This window comes from Lepidochelys kempii, chromosome 24, assembly GCF_965140265.1.
Source record: "Lepidochelys kempii isolate rLepKem1 chromosome 24, rLepKem1.hap2, whole genome shotgun sequence".
NCBI classification, from domain to species: Eukaryota; Metazoa; Chordata; order Testudines; family Cheloniidae; genus Lepidochelys; species Lepidochelys kempii.
This window is the reverse complement of record NC_133279.1, coordinates 14,023,722-14,044,661: the sequence shown is the minus strand read 5'-3', so window position 1 is coordinate 14,044,661 and position 20,940 is coordinate 14,023,722. Positions and strand designations below refer to the sequence as shown.

General features: G+C 55.2%; 1 protein-coding gene across 7 annotated transcripts in view; it reads left to right on the top strand.

Moving 5' to 3' along the window:
* The first annotated feature begins 226 nt into the window (after positions 1-226).
* Positions 227-20,940, top strand: part of HPN (hepsin) — a 36,622-nt gene continuing 15,908 nt past the window's right edge. The window contains exons 1-7 of one of the 7 annotated variants that reach the window (XM_073322777.1): positions 227-297; positions 2,427-2,528; positions 16,146-16,247; positions 16,897-16,938; positions 17,396-17,525; positions 18,305-18,427; positions 19,855-19,895. In XM_073322777.1, coding sequence (XP_073178878.1) covers positions 2,513-2,528; positions 16,146-16,247; positions 16,897-16,938; positions 17,396-17,525; positions 18,305-18,427; positions 19,855-19,895 — 454 coding nt within the window. In that variant the 5' untranslated portion in view covers positions 227-297; positions 2,427-2,512. Of the gene's footprint in view, positions 298-457; positions 769-2,112; positions 2,188-2,426; positions 2,529-14,645; positions 14,718-16,145; positions 16,248-16,896; positions 16,939-17,395; positions 17,526-18,304; positions 18,428-19,854; positions 19,896-20,940 lie in introns of those variants that run through there. The other 6 variants (XM_073322776.1, XM_073322775.1, XM_073322773.1 and 3 more) reach the window with 6 other exon arrangements.

Here is a 20,940-nt window from a genome sequence, read left to right as displayed (position 1 = left end):
GGCTGTCCCGCTTTGTGGTTAGAGCAGAGACTGGGAGCAGGGACTCCTGGGTTCTACCCTTGAATATCTCACCGTGCCTCAGTTTCCCCTCTATACCCGGGGTCGAAGGGGGACAGTAGAGTGTGGGCTCCTCCCCTGGACAATGCCAGGCCTAGCAACCAGCAGCTTGGGACCCAGCCAGGGCAGGTTTCCCATCTGCCGCCCCCACTCCCCTCCTCCCAGCCCGTGCCCGGGCTAAGGGGAGCCCCGAGGGGCACAGGACACAATGGCCCCATTGAGCGAAGGGAGGCGGCAGCGGTAAGCGACACTGCCAGGAAAATGCGGGGGGGAGGGGGGGCTACCTGCCCAGCCAGCCCCCGGGACGGCGAGGGGAGAGACTTCCTGGCAGGGCACTCCCCCCAGAGGTGGGATGGAACCCAGGAGTCCTGGCTCCCAGACCCCGCCCCCCAACCGTTAGCCCCCTCTCCCCTCCAGTTACCGTCCCCCCCCCCACCTGTGCTGTGTGTAGCCTGGCCCCCTGCCCCCTCCCCGGGGGGCGCTGGGGGGGGGCGGGCACAGGTGTCCTGGAGCTGCCACGCCCACTGGGCAGCCCTGCCCGGGTCCTCCCCTCCCGGGCCCCCGGCTCCGTCCGCCCCGGGTGAGCCATCGGCCCGCTGAGCCCGGCGCCCCCCGCCATGCCGGCCCGCGCCCAGCCGCCTAGCTCGGGGGAGCTCCGGCCAGCTGCACGGTGAGCCCGCAGGCAGCCGGAGCGGGAGGGACGTGTCGCCGGTAAGGGACCTCCCGCCCCGGGCACCCGCCGCCCCAGTCTCCCTTGCCCCAGGCACTGCTCCCGGACTCCCCCACCCCTGGCACCGTGCCCCGGACACCCCCCCCGGGCACCCCCCCCAGGGCACGGTGCTCAGACACCCCCACCACAGACACCCCTGTCCCGGGCTCCCTGGGCACCGCACCCACATCACCCCTTCCCCTGGGCTCCCCACTCAGCTCCCCACTCTGACCCCCACTGGGCACTGTGCCCCAAATCTCCCGCCCCCTTGGGCACCACACCCAGATCACTCCTCCCCCTGGGGGATGGGTATGTGGGGTGGGTGGAGGGGTGTGAGGGAGAATGGGGGGGTGGGGTGAGTGGGGTCAATGAGTGGATGGAGGGGCATGTGGGGGGATGGATGGGTGGACTGAGATGGGTGGGCGGGATGGGTGGGTGCCTGGATGGAGGGGTGTGTGTGTGGGGGATGTGTGGGTGTCTGGTTGGGGGATGGCTGGATTTAGGGGTGCCTGGGGGGAGGGGCGGGTGGCTGGATGGGGGTGTGTGCAGGGAGGAGCAGGTGGCTGGCTGGATGGATGGAAGAGTGCGCTGGGGGGATGTGTGGGGGTGTGTGGGGGGGATGTGTGGGTGGATGGAGGGGGGTGTGTGGGGGGATGTGTGGGTGGATGGAGGGGTGGCTGGATGGGGGGGTGTATGGCGGGAGGGCCGGGTGGCTGGATGGGGGATGGATGGAGGGAGGGGTGCGTGTGGGGGGGATGTGTGGGTGTCTGGTTGGGGGATGGGAGGATGGAGGGGTGCGTGGGGGGGATGGAGGGGTGGATGGAGGGGTGCATGGGGGGAAGGGGAGGGTGGCTGGATGGGGGATGGGTGGCTGGAGGGGTGCGTGGGGAGAAGGGAGGGTGGCTGGATGGGGGATGGGTGGCTGGAGGGGTGCGTGTGGGGGGGATGTGTGGGTGTTTGGTTGGGGGATGGGAGGATGGAGGGGTGCGTGGGGGGATGGAGGGGTGGATGGAGGGGTGCGTGGGGGGAAGGGGAGTGTGGCTGGATGGGGGATGGGTGGATGGAGGGGTGCGTGTGGGGGGGATGTGTGGGTGTCTGGTTGGGGGATGGGAGGATGGAGGGGTGCGTGGGGGGATGGAGGGGTGGATGGAGGGGTGCATGGGGGGAAGGGGAGGGTGGCTGGATGGGGGATGGGTGGATGGAAAGGCGCATGTGGGTATGGTTTATCCAGCGCTGCCCGTTGCCAAAACAGCAGTGCAGGCTCGGCAGTGGCTGGCTGGCTGCTGTGGTTGTCTCTCCTCAGTGCGGCGCCCACAGCCAGTGCCTGCCCCATGGGCTTGCAGGGGCTGTGGCTCAGTACGTGGAGCTTGGACAGCACAGAATCGGGCCCCACCCCAGAGGTGGCTGCATGTCAGCACCGGGTGAGCTGTCCCCTTGCGATGTTACGTGCAGCTGTTCCCCAGCTGCCCCGCCTGAGAGGTAGCTGTACCTTAGCTCCCAGCAAACCATCCCTGTGTGTCCAGGCTTGTGGGGTGAAAGGCTGCAGAGGCAGGGGATTTGGGGTCCCCGGGCGGGATCTCAGAGCCTGGGAGTCCTTCACTGGCGCCAGCCAGGGCTGGGAACCCTGTAGTCACCGCCCCACTGTGCTTTCTGTCCCCAGGGTGCAGGACTTGCCGGGTGCCAGGGGAGCGGGGTCTGTCTGGCCCGGCCCAGTGGCCCCAGTCAATCATTAACCGCTGCAAGGAGATGGCTGAGAAAGACGGTGAGTGAGTCGCAGGGGAGCTGGGCCGCGGGCTGCTCCTGCCCCAATCCCACATCCCACTCCCTGCCCGAGCCAGTGCCGTGCCCCCTATGATTGGGGGATCCCTGATCCCACCCATGCCCCTCCCCCCTCCCCAATCCCTCCTACTTTTCCTGATCCAACACCCCCATCTCCAATCCCCCCACCCCTCCCCCATCACACAACTCCCCCAGTCCCATATCCTTCCCATCCCTTCCGAATACCTGATCCCACCCCTCCCCAGTCCCATATTCCACCCTGCCCCCCAAACCCTGATCTCACATCCCTCCCCTTCCTCCGTCCCATATCCTACACCCCCACCCCTTCCCCAATCCCAGATCCCACCCCTTCCCCAATCCCAGATCTGACACCACCACCACTCCCCATGTCCCTCCCGCAGTCCCAGATCTCACACCCCACCCCTTCCCAATCCCTGATCTCACCACTCCCCCAGTCCTGTATCCCACACCCCTGCCCCTTCCTAATCCCTGATCCCACCCCTTCCCCGGTCCCATATTTCACACCCCCACCCTTCTTGATCCCTGATCCCATGTCCCTGCTCCTTCTCCAATCCCTTCCCTGATCCAACACCCCCTTCTCCAGTCCCCCACACCTCCCCAATCCTTGCTCCCACCCCTCCGATGGGCCCTGATCCCATGCTCCCAATCCTATATCCCACACCCGTCTGCCCCCTTCTGAATCCACACTCCCCTCTACCTCTTTTCTGATCCCACTCCACTCCCCGAACTGCAGCAGAAATTGATCATTAACAGTGCCAGATGGCTGGGCAGAGAACACGAGAGGGTCACGCTGCCTGAACTGAGCTCCCTGCTGGTCCCCCACTCCCGGCTCCCCCCCCTCCCCAGGCTGGGGAGAAGGGCCAGGGCCAGGGCCAGATGGGGGTGGGGAGGCGGGTGAAGCCTGCGGGAGAGGGGTGGGGAGTTAGTGCATGGGTGGTGGGGGTGAGGAGTTGGCCCAGCTGGCAGAGGAGGGGCAGAGGTGATGTTGTTGCATGTCTGAAGTTAATGGCAGTTTGAGATTGTCACATAAGAGGGTCAGCTGGAATTCTGTAACCAAAATCCACAGTCGGAGATTGGCACAGAAAGAACAGATCCAGCCCCATCCCGGGGTGAGGGGCAGAGTCGGCCGTGTCCCTTCTCCACTGGAACTGGTGGGACACGCAGTTTCATCCTCCAACTAAGTTCCAAACCTTCTGTCAATACATAGACAAAGAGACCCCTCCTTGCCACAAACCCCGCCCTCAGGACTAGGGGTGCTGGGGGTGCTGCTGCACCCCCTGGCTTGAATCGGTTTCCATCATATCCAGGGTTTACAGTTTGGTTCAGTGGCTCTCAGAACCCCCACTATGCACATGGTCCCAGCCCCCTGCCCAGAACCATCTGTTCCGATGGGATTTCCTTTCAGAGGAAATCTTGGAAATCTTTACCAATTGATGTGTAAAGGCATCATTATTTACAGTGGAGACGACCAACGTTGTTCAAGATAATCTCTCTCAGTGGGTCCTCCTTTCCCCATGGTCATTCTTCCCTAGTGATTTCCCCTACGAAACATCACCCCTCATCAATCCCAGGTTTATATATGCTTATGTCAGCATCAGATCTACATTAATAGAATCATAGAACGGGAAGAGACCTCGAGAGGTCGTTCAGCCCAGTCCCCTGCACTCATGGCAGGACTGAGTATTATCTAGACCATCCCTGACAGGTGTTTGTCCAGCCTGGTCTTAAAAAGCTCCGGTGATGGAGATTCAACAACCTTCTTAGGCAATTTATTCCAGTGCCTACCCACCCTGACAGTTAGGAAGTTTTTCCTAATGTCTAAACTAAACCGCCCATGCTGTAATTTAAGCCCATTGCTTCTTGTCCCGTCCTCAAAGGTTAAGAAGAACAATTTTTCTTCCTCCTCCTTGTAACAACCTTTTATGTACTTGAAAACTGTCATCATGTCCCCTCTCAGTCTTCTCTTCTCCAGACTAAACAAACCCAATTTTTTCAATCTTCCCTCATAGGTCATGTTTTCTAGACCTTTAATAATTTTTGTTGCTGTTCTCTGAACTTTCTCCAATTCTTCACATCTTTCCTGGAATGTGGTGCCCAGAACTGGACAAAATGGTCCAGTTGAAGCCTAATCAGCGCAGAGCAGAGCGGAAGAATTACTTCTCGTGTCTTGCTTACAACACCCCTGCTAATACATCCCAGAACGATGTTCGCTTTTTTTGCTGCAGTGTTATACTGTTGAGTTACATTTAGGTTGTGGTCCACTATGACCCTCAGATCACTTTTCACAGTACTCCTTCCTAGGCAGTCATTTCCTATTGTGTATGTGTGCAACTGATTGTTCCTTCCTAAGTGGAGTACTTTGCATTTGTCCTTATTGAATTTCATCCTATTTACCACAGACTATTTCTTCAGTTTGTCCAGATCATTTTGAATTTTAATCCTATCCTCCAAAGCACTTGCAACCCCTCCCAGCTTGGTTTCATCCACAAACTTTATAAGTGTACTGCCATTATCTAAATCATTGATGAAGATATTGAACAGAACTGGACCCAGAACTGATCCCTGCGGGACCCCACTCATTATGCCCTTCCAGCATGACTGTGAACCACTGAGAACTACTCTCTGGGAACTTGGTTAGTCTCTAAGGTGCCACAAGTACTCCTGTTCTTTCCTTGGGAACGGTTTTCTAGCCAGTTATGAACCCACCTTCTAATAGCTCCATCTAGGTTGCATTTCCCAGTTTGTTTATGAGACGGTCATGTGAGACTGTATCAAAAGCCTTACTAACATCAAGATATACCACGTCTACCGCTTCCCTCCATCAAGGCTTGTTATTCTGTCAAAGAAAGCTAATTAGGTTGGTTTGACAAGTTTTGTTCTTGACAAATCCATGCTGACTGTATTTATCACCTTATTATCTTTTAGATATTTGCAAATTGATTGCTTAATTATTTGCTCCATTATCTTTCCGGGTACAGAAGTTAAGATGACTGGTCTGTAATTCCCCGGGTTGTCCTTATTTCCCTTTTTATAGATGGGCACTATATTTGCCCTTTTCCTGTCTTCTGGAATCTCTCCCGTCTTCCATGACTTTTCGAAGATAATCGCTAATGGTTCAGATATTTCCTCAGTCAGTTCCTTGTGCATTCTAGGATGCACTTCATCAGGCCTTGGGACCTAAAGACATCTAACTTGTCTAAGTAATTTTTGACTTGTTCTTTCCCTATTTTAGCCTCTGATTAAGGGAATCAAGGATATCTGGAGTTCTATAGGCATGGAGATGCCACAGATTATTAGATTAAAGCCTAATAGATAGAATACCTGACTAGGGTTACTTATAGAACAAGGCCCAGTGTTTTGGTCCTTAGAATTCAAACATCTCCTTTGTTAATATCATAAAGATTCTAAAGCATAGTTGATATATAAATTAATCAAATATGCTGAAAGTAAAGGACTAAAAGGGTGAATATTTACTAATAAATACTAACAGTGCTATCAGATGTCAGCTGCAGTGGTGTTACAGGCTTTATTGATTTAGGGTTTCTTCATGGAGAATGGAGGTGAAGTGATCTGATAGCCAAATCATATGTATATGTTCCCCTCCCTCAATCTCCACACACATCTCCTCCTTCCATGTATCCATTTATCCATTCCCAGACATACCTCTCCATCCATCCATCCATCTCCACACGCATCCCATCCATCCATCCATCTCCACTCCATCCCATCCATCCATCCATCTCCACACGCATCCCATCCATCCATCCATCTCCACACGCATCCCATCCATCCATCCATCTCCACACCATCCCATCCATCCATCCATCTCCACACGCATCCCATCCATCCATCCATCTCCACACGCATCCCATCCATCCATCCATCTCCACACCATCCCATCCATCTCCACACGCATCCCATCCATCTCCACAGGCATCCCATCCATCCATCCATCTCCACACGCATCCCATCCATCTCCACACAATCCCATCCATCCATCCATCTCCACACAATCCCATCCATCCATCCATCTCCACACCATGCCATCCATCCATCCATCCATCTCCACACGCATCCCATCCATCCATCCATCCATCTCCACACGCATCCCATCCATCCATCCATCTCCACACGCATCCCATCCATCCATCCATCCATCTCTACACCATCCCATCCATCCATCCATCTCCACACCATCCCATCCATCCATCCATCTCCACACCATCCCATCCATCCATCCATCTCCACACACATCCCATCCATCCATCCATCTCCACACACATCCCATCCATCTCCACACACACACTGCTCCAGCCTGCCGTCAGCCCACACAGAATCATAGAAGTGTAGGACTGGAAGGTACCTTGAGAGATCATCTAGTCCAGTCCCCTGCACTCAAGGCAGGACCGCATACTAGCTAAACCGTCCCTGACAGGTGTTTGTCTAACATGCTCTTAAATACCTCCAGTGGCAGACATTCCACAACCTCTCTATGTAATTTGTTCCGTGCGTAATCACCCTGACAGTCAGGAAGCTTTTCCTAATGTCCAACCTAAACCACCCTGCTGCAATTTAAGCCCATTGCTTCTTGTCCTGTCCTCAAAGGTTAATCAGAACAGTTTGTCACCCTCCTCCTTGTAACAACCTTTTATGTACTTGAAAACTGTTACCATGTCCCCTCTCAGTCTTCTGTTCTCCAAACTAAGCAAACCCAGTTTTTTCAGCCTTTCCTCATAGGTCATGTTTTCTAGATCTTTAATAATGTTTGTTGCTCTCCTCTGGACTTTCTCCAATTTCTCCACATCTTTTCTGAAATGTGGCACCCAGAACTGGACACAGTACTCCAGCTGAGGCCTAATCAGTGTGGAGTAGAGCGGAAGAATTACTTTTCGTGTCTTGCTTACAACATTCCTGCTAATACATCATAGAATATTAGGGTTGAAAGAAACCTCAAAAGGTCATCTGGTGAATTCCCTGCTCAAAGCAGGACCAACACCAACTAAATCATCGCAGTCAAGGCTTTATCAAGCCAGGCCTTAAAAACCTCTAAGGATGGAGAGTCTACCACCTCCCTAGGTAACCCATTCCAGTGCTTCACCACCCTCCTAGTGAAATAGTGTTTCCTAATATCCAACCTAGACCTCCCTCACTGCAACCTGAGACCATTGCTCCTCGTTCTGTCATGTGCCACCACTGAGAACAGCCTAGGTCCATCCTCTTTGGAACCCACCTTCAGGTTATTGAAAGCTGCTGTCAAATCCCCCCTCTTCTCTTCTGCAGACTAAATAACCCAAGTTCCTTCAGCCTCTCCTCGTAAGTCACATGCTCCAGCCCCCTAATCATTTTCGTTGCCCTCCGCTGGACTCTCTCCAATTTGTCCACATCCGTTCTGTAGTGGGGGGACCAAAACTGAATGCAATACTCCAGATGTGGCCTCACCAATGTCGAATAGAGGGGAACGATCACGTCCCTCGATCTGCTGGCAATACTCCTACTAATACCGCCCAATATGCCGTTGGCCTTCTTGGCAACGAGGGCACACTGCTGACTCATATCCAGCTTCTCATCCACTGTAATCCCCAGGTCCTTTTCTGCAGAACTGCTGCTTAGCCAGTTGGTCCCCAGCCTGTAGCGGTGCATGGGATTCTTCCGTTCTAAGTGCAGAACTCTGCACTAGTCCTTGTTGAACCTCATCAGATTTCTTTTGACCCAATCCTCCAATTTGTCTAAGTCACTCTGGACCCTATCCCTACCCTCCAGCTTATCTACCTCTCCCCCCAGCTTAGTGTCATCTGCGAACTTGCTGAGGGTGCAATCCACACCATCCTCCAGATCATTAATGAAGATGTTGAACAAAACCGGCCTGCATGACTGACCCCTAGGGCACTCTGCCTGATACTGGCTGCCAACTATACATCGAGCCATTGATCACTACCCGTTGAGCCCGATGATCTAGCCAGCTTTCTATCCACCTTATAGTCCATTCATCCAATCCGTACCTCTTTAACTTGCTAGCAAGAATACTGTGGGAGACCGTGTCAAAAGCTTTGCTAAAGTCAAGATATATCACATCCACTGCTTTTCCCATATCCACAGAGCCAGTTCTCTCATCATAGAAGGCAATCAGGTTGGTCAGACATGACTTGCCCTTGGTAAATCCATGTTGACTGTTCCTGATCCCAGAATGATGATTGCTTTTTTTTTTTTTTTTTTTTTTTGCTGCAGAGTTACACTGTTGAGTTATATTTAGCTTGTGGTCCACTATGACCCTCAGATCACTTTTCGCAGTACTCCTTCCTAGGCAGTCATTTCCTATTGTGTATGTGTGCAACTGATTGTTCCTTCCTAAGTGGAGTACTTTGCATTTGTCCTTATTGAATTTCATCCTATTTACCACAGACTATTTCTTCAGTTTGTCCAGATCATTTTGAATTTTAATCCTATCCTCTAAAGCACTTGCAACCCCTCCCAGCTTGGTATCGTCCACAAACTTTATAAGTGTACTGCCATTATCTAAATCATTGAAGATATTGAACAGAACTGGACCCAGAACTGATCCCTGCGGGACCCCACTTGATATACCCTTCCAGCATGACTGTGAACCACTGAGAACTATTCTCTGGGAACAGTTTTCTGGCCAGTTTTGCACCCTCCTTATAGTAGCTCCATCTAGGTTGTATTTCCCTAGTTTATCTTTGAGAAGGTCATGCGAGACAGTATCAAAAGCTTTACTGAAGTCAAGATATACCACACTACCGCTTCCCCCGCATCCACAAATCTTGTTACACTATCAAAGAAAGCTATTAGGTTGGTTTGACACAATATGTTCTTGACAAATCCATGCTGACTGTTATTTACCTTATTATCTTCTAGGTGTTTGCAAATTAATTGCTTATTTGCTCCATTATCTTTCTGGGTACAGAAGTTAAGATGACTGGTCTGTAATTCCCCGGGTTGTCCTTATTTCCCTTTTTATAGATGGGCACTAATATTTGTCCTTTTCCAGTCCTCTGGTATCTCTTCCGTCTTCCATGACTTTTCACAGATAATCGCTCATGGCTCAGATATCTCTTCAGTCACCTTGTGCATTCTAGGATGTATTTAATCAGGCCCTGGTGACTTGAAGACATCTAAACCTGAATTTGTGCTGGAAATGGCCCACCTTGATTATCATACACATTGTAAGGAGAGTGATCACTTTAGATAAGCTATTACCAGCAGGAGAGTGGGGTGGGGGGAGAGAAAACCTTTTGTAGTGATAAACACCCATTTTTTCATGGTCTGTGTGTATAAAAACATCTTCTGTATTTTCCACAGTATGCATCCGATGAAGTGAGCTGTAGCTCAAGAAAGCTTATGCTCAAATAAATTGGTTAGTCTCTAAGGTGCCACAAGTACTCCTTTTCTTTTTGCTAACTTGTCTGAGTAATTTTTGACTTGTTCTTTCCCTATTTGAGCCTCTGATCCTACCACATTTTCACTGGCATTCACTAGGTTAGACATCCAATCACTATTAACCTTTTTGGTGAAAACCGAAACAACAAAGTCATTGATCACTTCTGCCATTTCCACATTTTCTGTTATTGTTTCCCCCCAGCCCTCTCCATTGTGTAATGGGCCTACCCTGTCCAGGTCTGCCTGCTGTTTCTAATGTATTTGTAGAATGTTTTCTTGTTACCCTTTATGTCTCTAGCTAGTTTAATCTTGTTTTGTGCCTTGGCCTTTCTAATTTTGTCCCTACGTACTTGTGTTATTTGTTTATATTCATCCTTTGTAGTTTGACTTAATTTCCAATTTTTGTAGAACTCTCTTTTTTGAGTTTCAGAGCATTGAAGATCTCCTGGTTAAGACAGGGTGGTCTGTTGTCAAACTTCCTATCTTTCCTTTGAAATGGGATAGTTTGCTCTTGTTCCCTTTAATTACATCTCTAAGAAAAACTGCCAACTCTCTCAAATTCTTTTTCCCCTTATACTTGCTTCCCATGGGATCTTACCTCCAACTCTCTGTTTGCTAAAGTCTCTGCCTTCTTGAAATCCATTATCTTTATTGTGCTGTTTTCCCAGTTCCTTAGAATCACAAACTCATCGTGATCATTTCATGAACACTTTCACCTAAGCTGCCTTCCACTTTCAAATTCAACCAGTTCCTCCCTATTTGGCAAAGTCAAATCTAGAACAACCTCTCCCCACTAGCTTTCTCCACCATCTGAAATAAAAAAAATTCTCCAATACATTCTCAGAACTTGTTGGATGATCTTTGCCCTGCTGTATTATTTCCATATACCCCTTCCTCCCTCCATATGTACCCCTCCTTCCCTCCATCCATTCATTCATCCATCCATCTGCACATGTATCTCACATGTACCCCACCTTCCTTCCATGTATCCCTCCTTCCCTCCATCCATCCTCACATGTACCCCTCCTTACTTCCATGTACCCTTCCATCCATCCATCTCCACATGTACCCCTCCTTCCGACTCCATCCATCCACTCATCCGTGCCACGTCTGTCCACTTCTGTGGCTTTCAGTCCCCCCTTCATCTCAACAGTAAAGCTGTACTTTGGCCTGGCTGATTTCGGGGGCGTGTGCTGGGCAGCAGTGGGTTGGTCGGAGGGGATGATGGGAACGGTTCTCCTGAGCTGGTTGGCGGGATCCCAGTGCAGGGATTGCCCCAGCAAGGCTGGCAGGTCATTGCTGTGTGTGCCAGTGAGGGGCACTGGGGTCCTGTCCCTCTTCCCTCCCCTGCCTGGCTTGGAGGGGTGTTTCCCCAGCACCGATCAGGCTGGTCTGTGGCTTCCGCAAGGCCTGGTGCTTTCTCAGCAGTTCCCCCTGTTAGCGGTTTGTGGCCTGGGAGAGTCACAAGGAATCTGACCCATCAGGGTGGGATGTTCAACAAGGACAAGGGCAAAGTCCTGCACTTAGGAAGGAAGAATCCCATGCACCGCTACAGGCTGGGGACCAACTGGCTAAGCAGCAGTTCTGCAGAAAAGGGCCTGGATGAGAAGCTGGATAGGAGTCAGCAGGGTGCCCTTGTTGCCAAGAAGGCCAACGGCATATTGGGCTGTATTAGTAGGAGCGTTGCCAGCAGATCGAGGGAAGTGATTATTCCCCTCTATTCGGCCCCGGTGAGGCCACACCTGGATTATTGCGTTCAGTTTTGGTCCCCCCACTACAGAAGGGATGTGGACAAATTGGAGAGTCCAGCGGCGGGCAATGAAAATGATCAGGAGGCTGGGGCACATGACTTACGAGGAGAGGCTGAGGGAACTGGGATTATTTAGTCTGCAGAAGAGAAGAATGAGGGGGGATTTGATAGCAGCCTTCAACTACCTTCAATGGGGGGGGGAGGCATAGCTCAGTGGTTTGAGCATTGGCCTGCTAAACCCAGGGTTGTGAGTTCAATCCTTGAGGGGGCCATTTAGGGATCTGGGGCAAACACTGGGGACTGGTCCTGCTTTGAGCAGGGGGTTGGACTAGATGACCTCCTGAGGTCCCTTCCAACCCTGATATTCTATGATTCTATGATTCTACCGGAAGGGGGGTTCCAAAGAGGATGGAGCTCGGCTGTTCTCAGTGGTGGCAGATGACAGAACAAGGAGCAATGGTCTCAAGTTGCAGTGGGGGAGGTTTAGGTTGGATATTAGGAAAAACTTTTTCACTAGGAGGGTGGTGAAACACTGGAATACGTTACCTAGGGAGGGGGTGGAATCTCCTTCCTTAGAAGTTTTAAAGGCCCGGCTTGACAAAGCCCTGGCTGGGATGATTTAGTTGAGGTTGGTCCTGCTTTGAGCAGGGGGTTGGACTAGGTGACCTCCTGAGGTGCCTTCCAACCCTGATCTTCTATGTTTCTATGCTGTACGAGCAGGGGAAGCCCTGGGGGGCGGGGGTTGGGGTGGGGTTGTGCCCCGAATAGAACCCAGCTTGGGTAAGTGGCTGTTTTGATCATCTTCCAGTGAGGACACCACAGCCTGAGCTGCTCACATGGCCCTGCAGCCTGGGAGTGGGAGGTGACCCCTGTCTCTGAGGCGGCTGCTCCGTGCCTGGGGCAGTCGCTTACACAGCCTTTCCCCTGGAGTGGGGCTGACCCGGCTGCGACTCTTTTTCTGATGGAAAATCAGGTTCTCAAGAAAACAAAAGTTTTGGCAGAAGAGGGGAGGGGATGTGGTGGGGGAGGCTGGGAGCCAGGACACTTGGGTTCTCTCCCCAGGTTTGGGAGGGGAGTGGGATCTAGTGGTTAGAGCAGGCAGGGCTGGGAACCAGGACTCCTGGGTTCTATCTCTGAGAATTTTCTGACTTTCCCTTGGGAGAAGAAAAAAAATAAAATTTGGGGACTGAAAACTGATATGGGGGGGAGATATTTTAGTTTTGACAAAAAGTGGGAATTTTCCCAAGGGAAGAGCCCTCCCTGCTTTAAGGAGTTTTAGCCTGTCTGGCCGTGCCTGGGGAAGTGATGCAACAGGGCAGAGGGGCAGCTGGCTTCAGCAGGGTGTCCAACTGAATTCAGCGCTGGGAGTTAATGTCTCCTCTGCCCGCCAGTTCCATCCCTATCACCTGCTCCCTGGGGGTGGGTCAGAGGCTGTGTGCTAGGCGCTGCACAGGCCGAGAGACAGTCCCTGTCCCATAGATGATCGGCCTCATTGCCCCGGCTCTGGCTGGGGCTGTGCGTATCACACCAGGTCTGGCTCTGCCCAGGGACCCCCAGAGAGCTGTGCTCACGGAGGGCTCCAACTAATGGTACTGCTCATCGCTGGCCCTGCTGTGCCACCCCAGGATGGCTGTGTACACACACACACACACTCACTGTCTCTCTCGCTCTGTCTGTGTCACACACACACACACACACACACACTCTCGCTCTCTGTGTCTCACACACACACTCTCACTCGCTCTCTGTGTCTCACACACACACACACACTCACTGTCTCTCTCGCTCTGTGTCACACACACACACACACACACTCTCGCTCTCTGTGTCTCTCACACACACTCTCACTCGCTCTCTGTGTCTCTCACACACACTCTCTCTCTCTCTCTCGCTCTGTGTCACACACACACACACACACACTCTCGCTCTCTGTGTCTCACACACACACTCTCACTCGCTCTCTGTGTCTCTCACACACACTCTCTCTCGCTCTCTGTGTCTCACACACACACACACTCACTCGCTCTCTGTGTCTCTCACACACACTCTCACTTGCTCTCTGTGTCTCTCACACACACACACACACTCTCGCTCTCTGTGTCTCTCACACACACTCTCACTCGCTCTCTGTGTCTCACACACACACACACACTCACTGTCTCTCTCGCTCTGTGTCACACACACACACACACTCTCTCGCTCTCTGTGTCTCTCACACCCACCCACACACCCACCCCTGCTGTGCCACCCCAGGACGGCTGTACACACTCACACAGCCCAGTTGTGTGACCCTAGCATGATTGTACACAGACATACAGACCCACTGTACCCCCCCCGGGCGACCACACACACACACACACACACAGAGCCCTACTGTGTGACCTTAGGATGATTGTACACACACATACAGACCCACTGTGCCCCCCGGGCGACTGTACTTGTACACACAACCACACACACACACACATTATTTGACCCTAGGGCAACTGTACACACACGCACAGAGCCCCATTGTGTGAAACACAGGGCGACTGTACATACACATACAACCCCACTATGCTCCCCAGGTGAATGTACACACACATATCCCCACTGTGTGACACCGGGGCAACTCTACACACACACAAACACACACACAGAACCACAGAACCTGGGGTGTGACCCCAGGGTGTCTGTACACACACATACAGCCCCAGTGTCCCCCCCCTTCCCAGGGTGACTTTGCACACACACAGGCCAGTTGTGTGACACTAGGGCTGTTGAATTAGTGTGTTGCCATTGTATTATTTCAGTGCAGTTGAAGATATAGAAGCCTTTGTGTTATCCCTGTACATCGTGGGGTGGGCGGCTGGGAGCCAGGACTCTGGGTTTTATCCCCAGCTCTGATTGCCCTGCTCTGTGCCTCAGTTTCCCTGTCTGTACATTTCAGAGAGCACCACTCGTCCTGTGGTGGAGCAGCCGTGAGGCTGAGCCAGGCCCTGGACCCCGCCCTCACCCCTTCCCCAGGTATAGGCTGGCAGCTCCCTCCCCCCACCTGGGCTGGGCTGTCGGGGTGTGTGTGGGGGGGGGGCGGGGGGGAGTCAATCGTCCCAGGCCAGGTGTGAGGAGATCAAGAAACCCGTCCTGCACTCATTCCCTGACTGTCCCAGCACAGCATCCGCAGCTCCAGCCCAGATGGCCCCTGGCTATGAGGCTCTGGGCTCAGGGCAGGGCCCAGCATGGGGCTGGCACTGCGTTCCTTCAGCCCTGCACTGGCCATGGGACAGATTCAGCCACACACCCATGTCCCCACAGAGACACCCCCCTCCCCAGGACTCCTGGGTTCTATCCCAGCTTGGGGGGGGGGGGTTAGTGGTCAGAGCAGGGGGGCTGGGAATCAGTCAACTAAACCGGATGGTGCTGCCAGGAACACAGACCTCCAGAGCCATGTGGGGCTTTGGGGCTAACACTGAGTATGAGAGCAAAACAACCCTCCTCAGCCCCTGCAACGTGGACCCCCTTCTGAGCCCCCAACCCTGCAGCATGGAGCCCCCTACAAAGTCTGCCACCCAACTGCCTGCAGCTTGGACCCCCGGGTGCTGGGGGACCTTCCTGTAGGGGCACACAGAAAACTCAGTGTCTAGGGGTCGGTGCTCTGGCCCTAGATGGGGCAACTGAGCTGTGGGGGCTCCCAGTCAGTGGCACCGTGGGGCCGGTTTCCTCCCCTGTGACCCTGCTATGCCTGGGGGGGGCCCCAGCCTCTCCTGCAGGGGCCCCAGCAATGGGAACAACTCTGCCAGGTGCTTGCTGGGTCACTGCACCCTGCCCGAGGGCAAAGTCCCCCTGGACCAACCCCCACCCCGCCACGCTCGGCCTGTGGGACATAGAATTCATTGACTCTTCACGATGGGGCTGGGAGCCAGGACTCCTGGGTTCTGTGCCTGGCAGAAAGGGGAGGGGAGGGGAGGAGAGGGGGGGCTAGTGGTTAGAGCAGGAGGCTGGGAGCCAGGACTCCTGGGTTCTATTCCTGGTACAGGGAGGGAGGGGGAGTTCTAGTGGTTACAGGGGCGGAGGCTTGGCACCCCCACCCCCTCGGGTGTCCAGGCCCCTATTTCGTCCCCAGGCCTACTTTCCCCTCCCTCCATCACTCTGGTACCACAGCAACCCCGGGCGGGAGGATGACGGGAGCCCATGGGCCTGGCTGAGTGGGGGGTGGGGGGGGGAGGGCAGACAGCAGGAGGATGGCTCATGGGGCCACCGGCAGGCAGGTTCCTGTGACTCCTCTAGGGTGAGATATGGGGCTGCTGAGCTGGGGCGGGATACCAGGGTCAGTCCCAGGGCCGTGTGCTGGGCTGAGGGGTTCCAGCCGGCTGGGGGGACTCAGTGCAATAGCCTGTGCTGAGAGCCAGGGAGGGGGGGTCGTTCCTAGCACCATTAACCCCCCTCCTGTTCCAGGGGGCCCAACGGTGCCGTGCTGGTCGCTGCCCAAGGTTGTGGCTGTCGTGACTGGCGGCTTCCTGCTCTTAGCTGGCGTCGGGGCCAGCGTGTGGGCCATTGGTAAGAACCTGGCCCCCCAGGGCCCCCACTCCTGACCCACAGGCCCTGCAATCCCAGCCCTGGACTCCCCCTACCCAGCCCTGTCCAGGGCCCTCACTCCCGATGCGCAGCCCCCTACTATCCCAGCCCTGGACTCCCCCACCCCCCCCGCAGCCCTCCAGTGCCCCCCACTCCCGACCCGCAGCCCCCTGATAGCCCAGCCCTGGACTCCCCCACCCCCCCCGCAGCCCTCCAGTGCCCCCCACTCCCGACCCGCAGCCCCCTGATAGCCCAGCCCTGGACTCCCCCACCCCCCCCGCAGCCCTCCAGTGCCCCCCACTCCCGACCCGCAGCCCCCTGCTAGCCCAGCCCTGGGCTTTCCCCACCCAACCCTCTGGTGCCCCTCACTCCCGACCCGCAGCCCCCGCTAGCCCCCATTACTCCTCCCCAACTGTCCAATGCCCCTTACTCCTGTCCTGTAGCCCCCTGCTAGCCCCACCTGCCAGCCCTGCCGGTGCCCCTCATTCCCACCCCCCGGCTCACATTCCCTGATGCCATAGCCTCATTCCCCACAATCACGGCCGTGGGCGCACCTGGCGCTCCCCCTCCTGCTGCCCCCTACTGGGCTTGCTGGGCTCTGCATGTACGCTAAGGCTCTTGTCTCTTGCAGTGACATCTGTGCTGGGGAGTGACAGTGAAGGACTGTATGGTGGTAAGTTGTGGAGCCCCCTGCTCAGGGCCATATGACTGAGAGCTACTGGCCCCCCCTCAGTAATGGGGGTCTGACACCCTCCCCCTTGTGCACACCAGGGTAGGACCCGAATCCCCCTCCTCTAACCCACCAGCCCCCACTCCCCTCCCAGAACCAGACATAGAACCCAGGAGTCCTGACTGCCCGTAGAGGGCCCTCGTCCACTGGGTCCTGCTGCCACTCTGTGGGTGTTAGTAGGAAATTGGCTGGTCTGTGAACAGCCCAGAGCCCTGCCCTGAGCCACCCTCCCTGTTGCTGGGAGCCCCGAGGATGGCTGTTGCAGTGCTGGGGATGGCCACTGGAGGGAGACATGGACACAGGCGGCCCCGCGGTGCTAGTCCAGGGCTGGAGGGGAGGTGGAGGGTGACCCACGACGTTCTTAGACCCTTGCTCAGTGCGGTCCCCTCCCACCCCACAGTCCAGGTCGGGTCGGCGGACCTCCGGCTCACACTGTACGATGAGAGCGCGGGCAAATGGCGCCTCATCTGCTCCACCTCCTCCAATGCCCTGGTGGCTGCAATGAGCTGTGCAGAGATGGGCTTCGTCAGGTACCAGCCTGGGCTAGCAGGGGCTGCGGGTCGGGAGTGAGGGGCGCCAGCAGAGCTGGGTGGGGGGACCCAGGGGTGGGCTAGCAGGGCTTGCGGGTCGGGAGTGAGGGGCGCCAGCAGAGCTGGGTGGGGGGGTCCCAGGGGTGGGCTAGCAGGGGCTGCGGGTCGGGAGTGAGGGGCGCCAGCAGAGCTGGGTGGGGGGGACCCAGGGGTGGGCTAGCAGGGGCTGCGGGTCGGGAGTGAGGGGCGCCAGCAGAGCTGGGTGGGGGGGTCCCAGGGGTGGGCTAGCAGGGGCTGCGGGTCGGGAGTGAGGGGCGCCAGCAGAGCTGGGTGGGGGGGACCCGGGGTGGGCTAGCAGGGGCTGCGGGTCGGGAGTGAGGGGCGCCAGCAGAGCTGGGTGGGGGGGTCCCAGGGGTGGGCTAGCAGGGGCTGCGGGTCGGGAGTGAGGGGCGCCAGCAGAGCTGGGTGGGGGGGACCCAGGGGTGGGCTAGCAGGGGCTGCGGGTCGGGAGTGAGGGGCGCCAGCAGAGCCAGTGGGGACCCAGGGGTGGGATAGCAGGGGCTATGGGTAGGGAATGAGGGACACTGACAGAGCTGGGTTGGGGGACCCAGGGGTGGGCTAGCAGGTGCTGTGGGTCACAAGTGAGGGGCACTGACAGAACTGGGGGCGACCCGGGGTGGGATAGCAGGGGCTGTGGGTCGGGAGTGAGGGGCACTGTGCGGTGGGGCAGATCTCTGACAGGGGTGGGTTGCCTGTGGGTGACGCTGTCCCCTCCCCAGGTCTCTCTGGCACTCGGAGCTGGACGTGGAGCGCGTGGGCGCCAACGGGACGTCGGGATATTTCTGTGTGGACGAGTCTCGCCTGCCGCTGGCCCATAGACTCAGTGAGGTCGTCTCCATCTGGTGCGTGGGGCAGGGCGGGGGGCTCAGCAGCGGGTGCCATGCTGCTAGGATGGGGCAGGGGGACCCTGTGGGCAGCCCTTCCCCCACGCCTGGGCTGCTGGATCCCTGGGGACCGGTTACTCTTATATTGGCATTGTGTGTGTGTGTGTCCTGCTGCCCCCTGCTGGAGGGGCTGGGCCCTGTGTGCTCTTGTGCGCGCGTGCTCTCTCTCTCTCTCTGTTCCTGCTGCCCCCTGCTGGAGGGGATGGGCCCTGCCGTGTCTGTGTGTCCTGCTGACCCCGTGGGAGAGGCTAAGCCCTGCTCTGGGTGTGTGTCTGTCTGTCTGTGTCCTGCCAGTTCTGAGGGGAGGCTGAGCCCCGCAAACACACACACCTCGCCTTCAAGGCAGGAGGGGGCAGAAAGGAGTGAGCAGTGGGCAGGAGATGCTCAGGGGAGAGGACCTAAGGGGAGGGGGCAGAGCGTGGGCAGGAAGAGGTGGAGTGGGGCAGAGTGGTGGCGGGGCTTTGGGGAAGGGGCGGCGCCGGGATGGGGCACCCACCCGCCAAACCAAAAGTCAGCACCTATGCCTGTAGGAAGCTCAGTTCCCCCCGTCTGGGAGCCTTCTTTTGTCTGGTGATTCTGACCACATCTAACACTCTGTGTGTGCGTGTGAAGGCGTCCACCCTCTTCTTCCTTATTTGTATCGTGTCCCCCAAGAATGTTGGGGTTCCCCATTTCCCATAGGTTGGTTATGGTTCCTTTTAGTGGCATTAGCATGACGTAAGCCCTGCGGTTAGGGTTACGGCTAGGGCAAAGGCACAGGTTAGGACACTGTGTCCTCTCGTCAGAATTATTCTTCCTGTTAATTTTCCCCAATGCCACCCATTGCAACACCTTTCCCAGGAATCTTGTAGCTTAGGGCCCGTTTTTGGTCACTTATGTCCAGCATTTCTTAAGCTTCTGGCTGAGTGTGACTAAGCTGACATATTACAGGCCTCAGCCTGTAGACCTGGTGTTTCAGCCCTGTTTACTTAGATAGCGAATGCATCCATATCCCTTCAGGCTACCGAGCAAATGTCTACTGCTCTAGTCCTACAACTTGCATCGATTTAGCACATCTTGATTCTATATGATGTTAGTTCATCGTAACATCACGTAATAAATGAATGATAATGAACTCTGTGTGTGTGTGTCTGTCCCCCTGCTGCCCCGTGCTGTGTGTCTGTCCCCCTGCTGCCCCAGCTCACACCTACTTTCTGTCCTTTTCTGTCTAGCCCGGTCTCTGTGTCAGTGAACGTACGTGAGTCTGAGGTGTGCATACATGCCCTTATCCGTGGGAGTGGCACCTTCCCCAGATGCTCAGTGGGGGGTGATCACGCACCTCACATCCCCCACACATCCCCTCCTGCCCCACCCTCACGCTGACCTCTCACATTTCTGTCTTACAGCGACTGCCCGACGGGCCAGTTCCTTGCAACGCTCTGCCAAGGTATGAAGCCCTCAGCCCTGGGCATAGCTCCATCCAACACCCCGTCCTTCCATCCATCCACCCACTTCCATACCCAGCCAGCCATCTACCGACCCATGCATTTCAGCACTGACATACCCGCTATCATAGAATCATAGAATCATAGAATATCAGGGTTGGAAGGGACCCCAGAAGGTCATCTAGTCCAACCCCCTGCTCAAAGCAGGACCAATTCCCAGTTAAATCATCCCAGCCAGGGCTTTGTCAAGCCTGACCTTAAAAACCTCTAAGGAAGGAGATTCTACCACCTCCCTAGGTAACGCATTCCAGTGTTTCACCACCCTCTTAGTGAAAAAGTTTTTCCTAATATCCAATCTAAACCTCCCCCACTGCAACTTGAGACCATTACTCCTCGTTCTGTCATCTGCTACCATTGAGAACAGTCTAGAGCCATCCTCTTTGGAACCCCCTTTCAGGTAGTTGAAAGCAGCTATCAAATCCCCCCTCATTCTTCTCTTCTGCAGGCTAAACAATCCCAGCTCCCTCAGCCTCTCCTCATAAGTCATGTGTTCCAGTCCCCTAATCATTTTTGTTGCCCTTCGCTGGACTCTCTCCAATTTATCCACATCCTTCTTGAAGTGTGGGGCCCAAAACTGGACACAGTACTCCAGATGAGGCCTCACCAATGTCGAATAGAGGGGAACGATCACGTCCCTCGATCTGCTCGCTATGCCCCTACTTATACATCCCAAAATGCCATTGGCCTTCTTGGCAACAAGGGCACACTGCTGACTCATATCCAACTTCTCGTCCACTGTCACCCCTAGGTCCTTTTCCGCAGAACTGCTGCCTAGCCATTCGGTCCCTAGTCTGTAGCTGTGCATTGGGTTCTTCCGTCCTAAGTGCAGGACCCTGCACTTATCCTTATTGAACCTCATCAGATTCCTTTTGGCCCAATCTTCCAATTGGTCTAGGTCCTTCTGTATCCTATCCCTCCCCTCCAGCGTATCTACCACTCCTCCCAGTTTAGTATCATCCGCAAATTTGCTGAGAGTGCAATCCACAT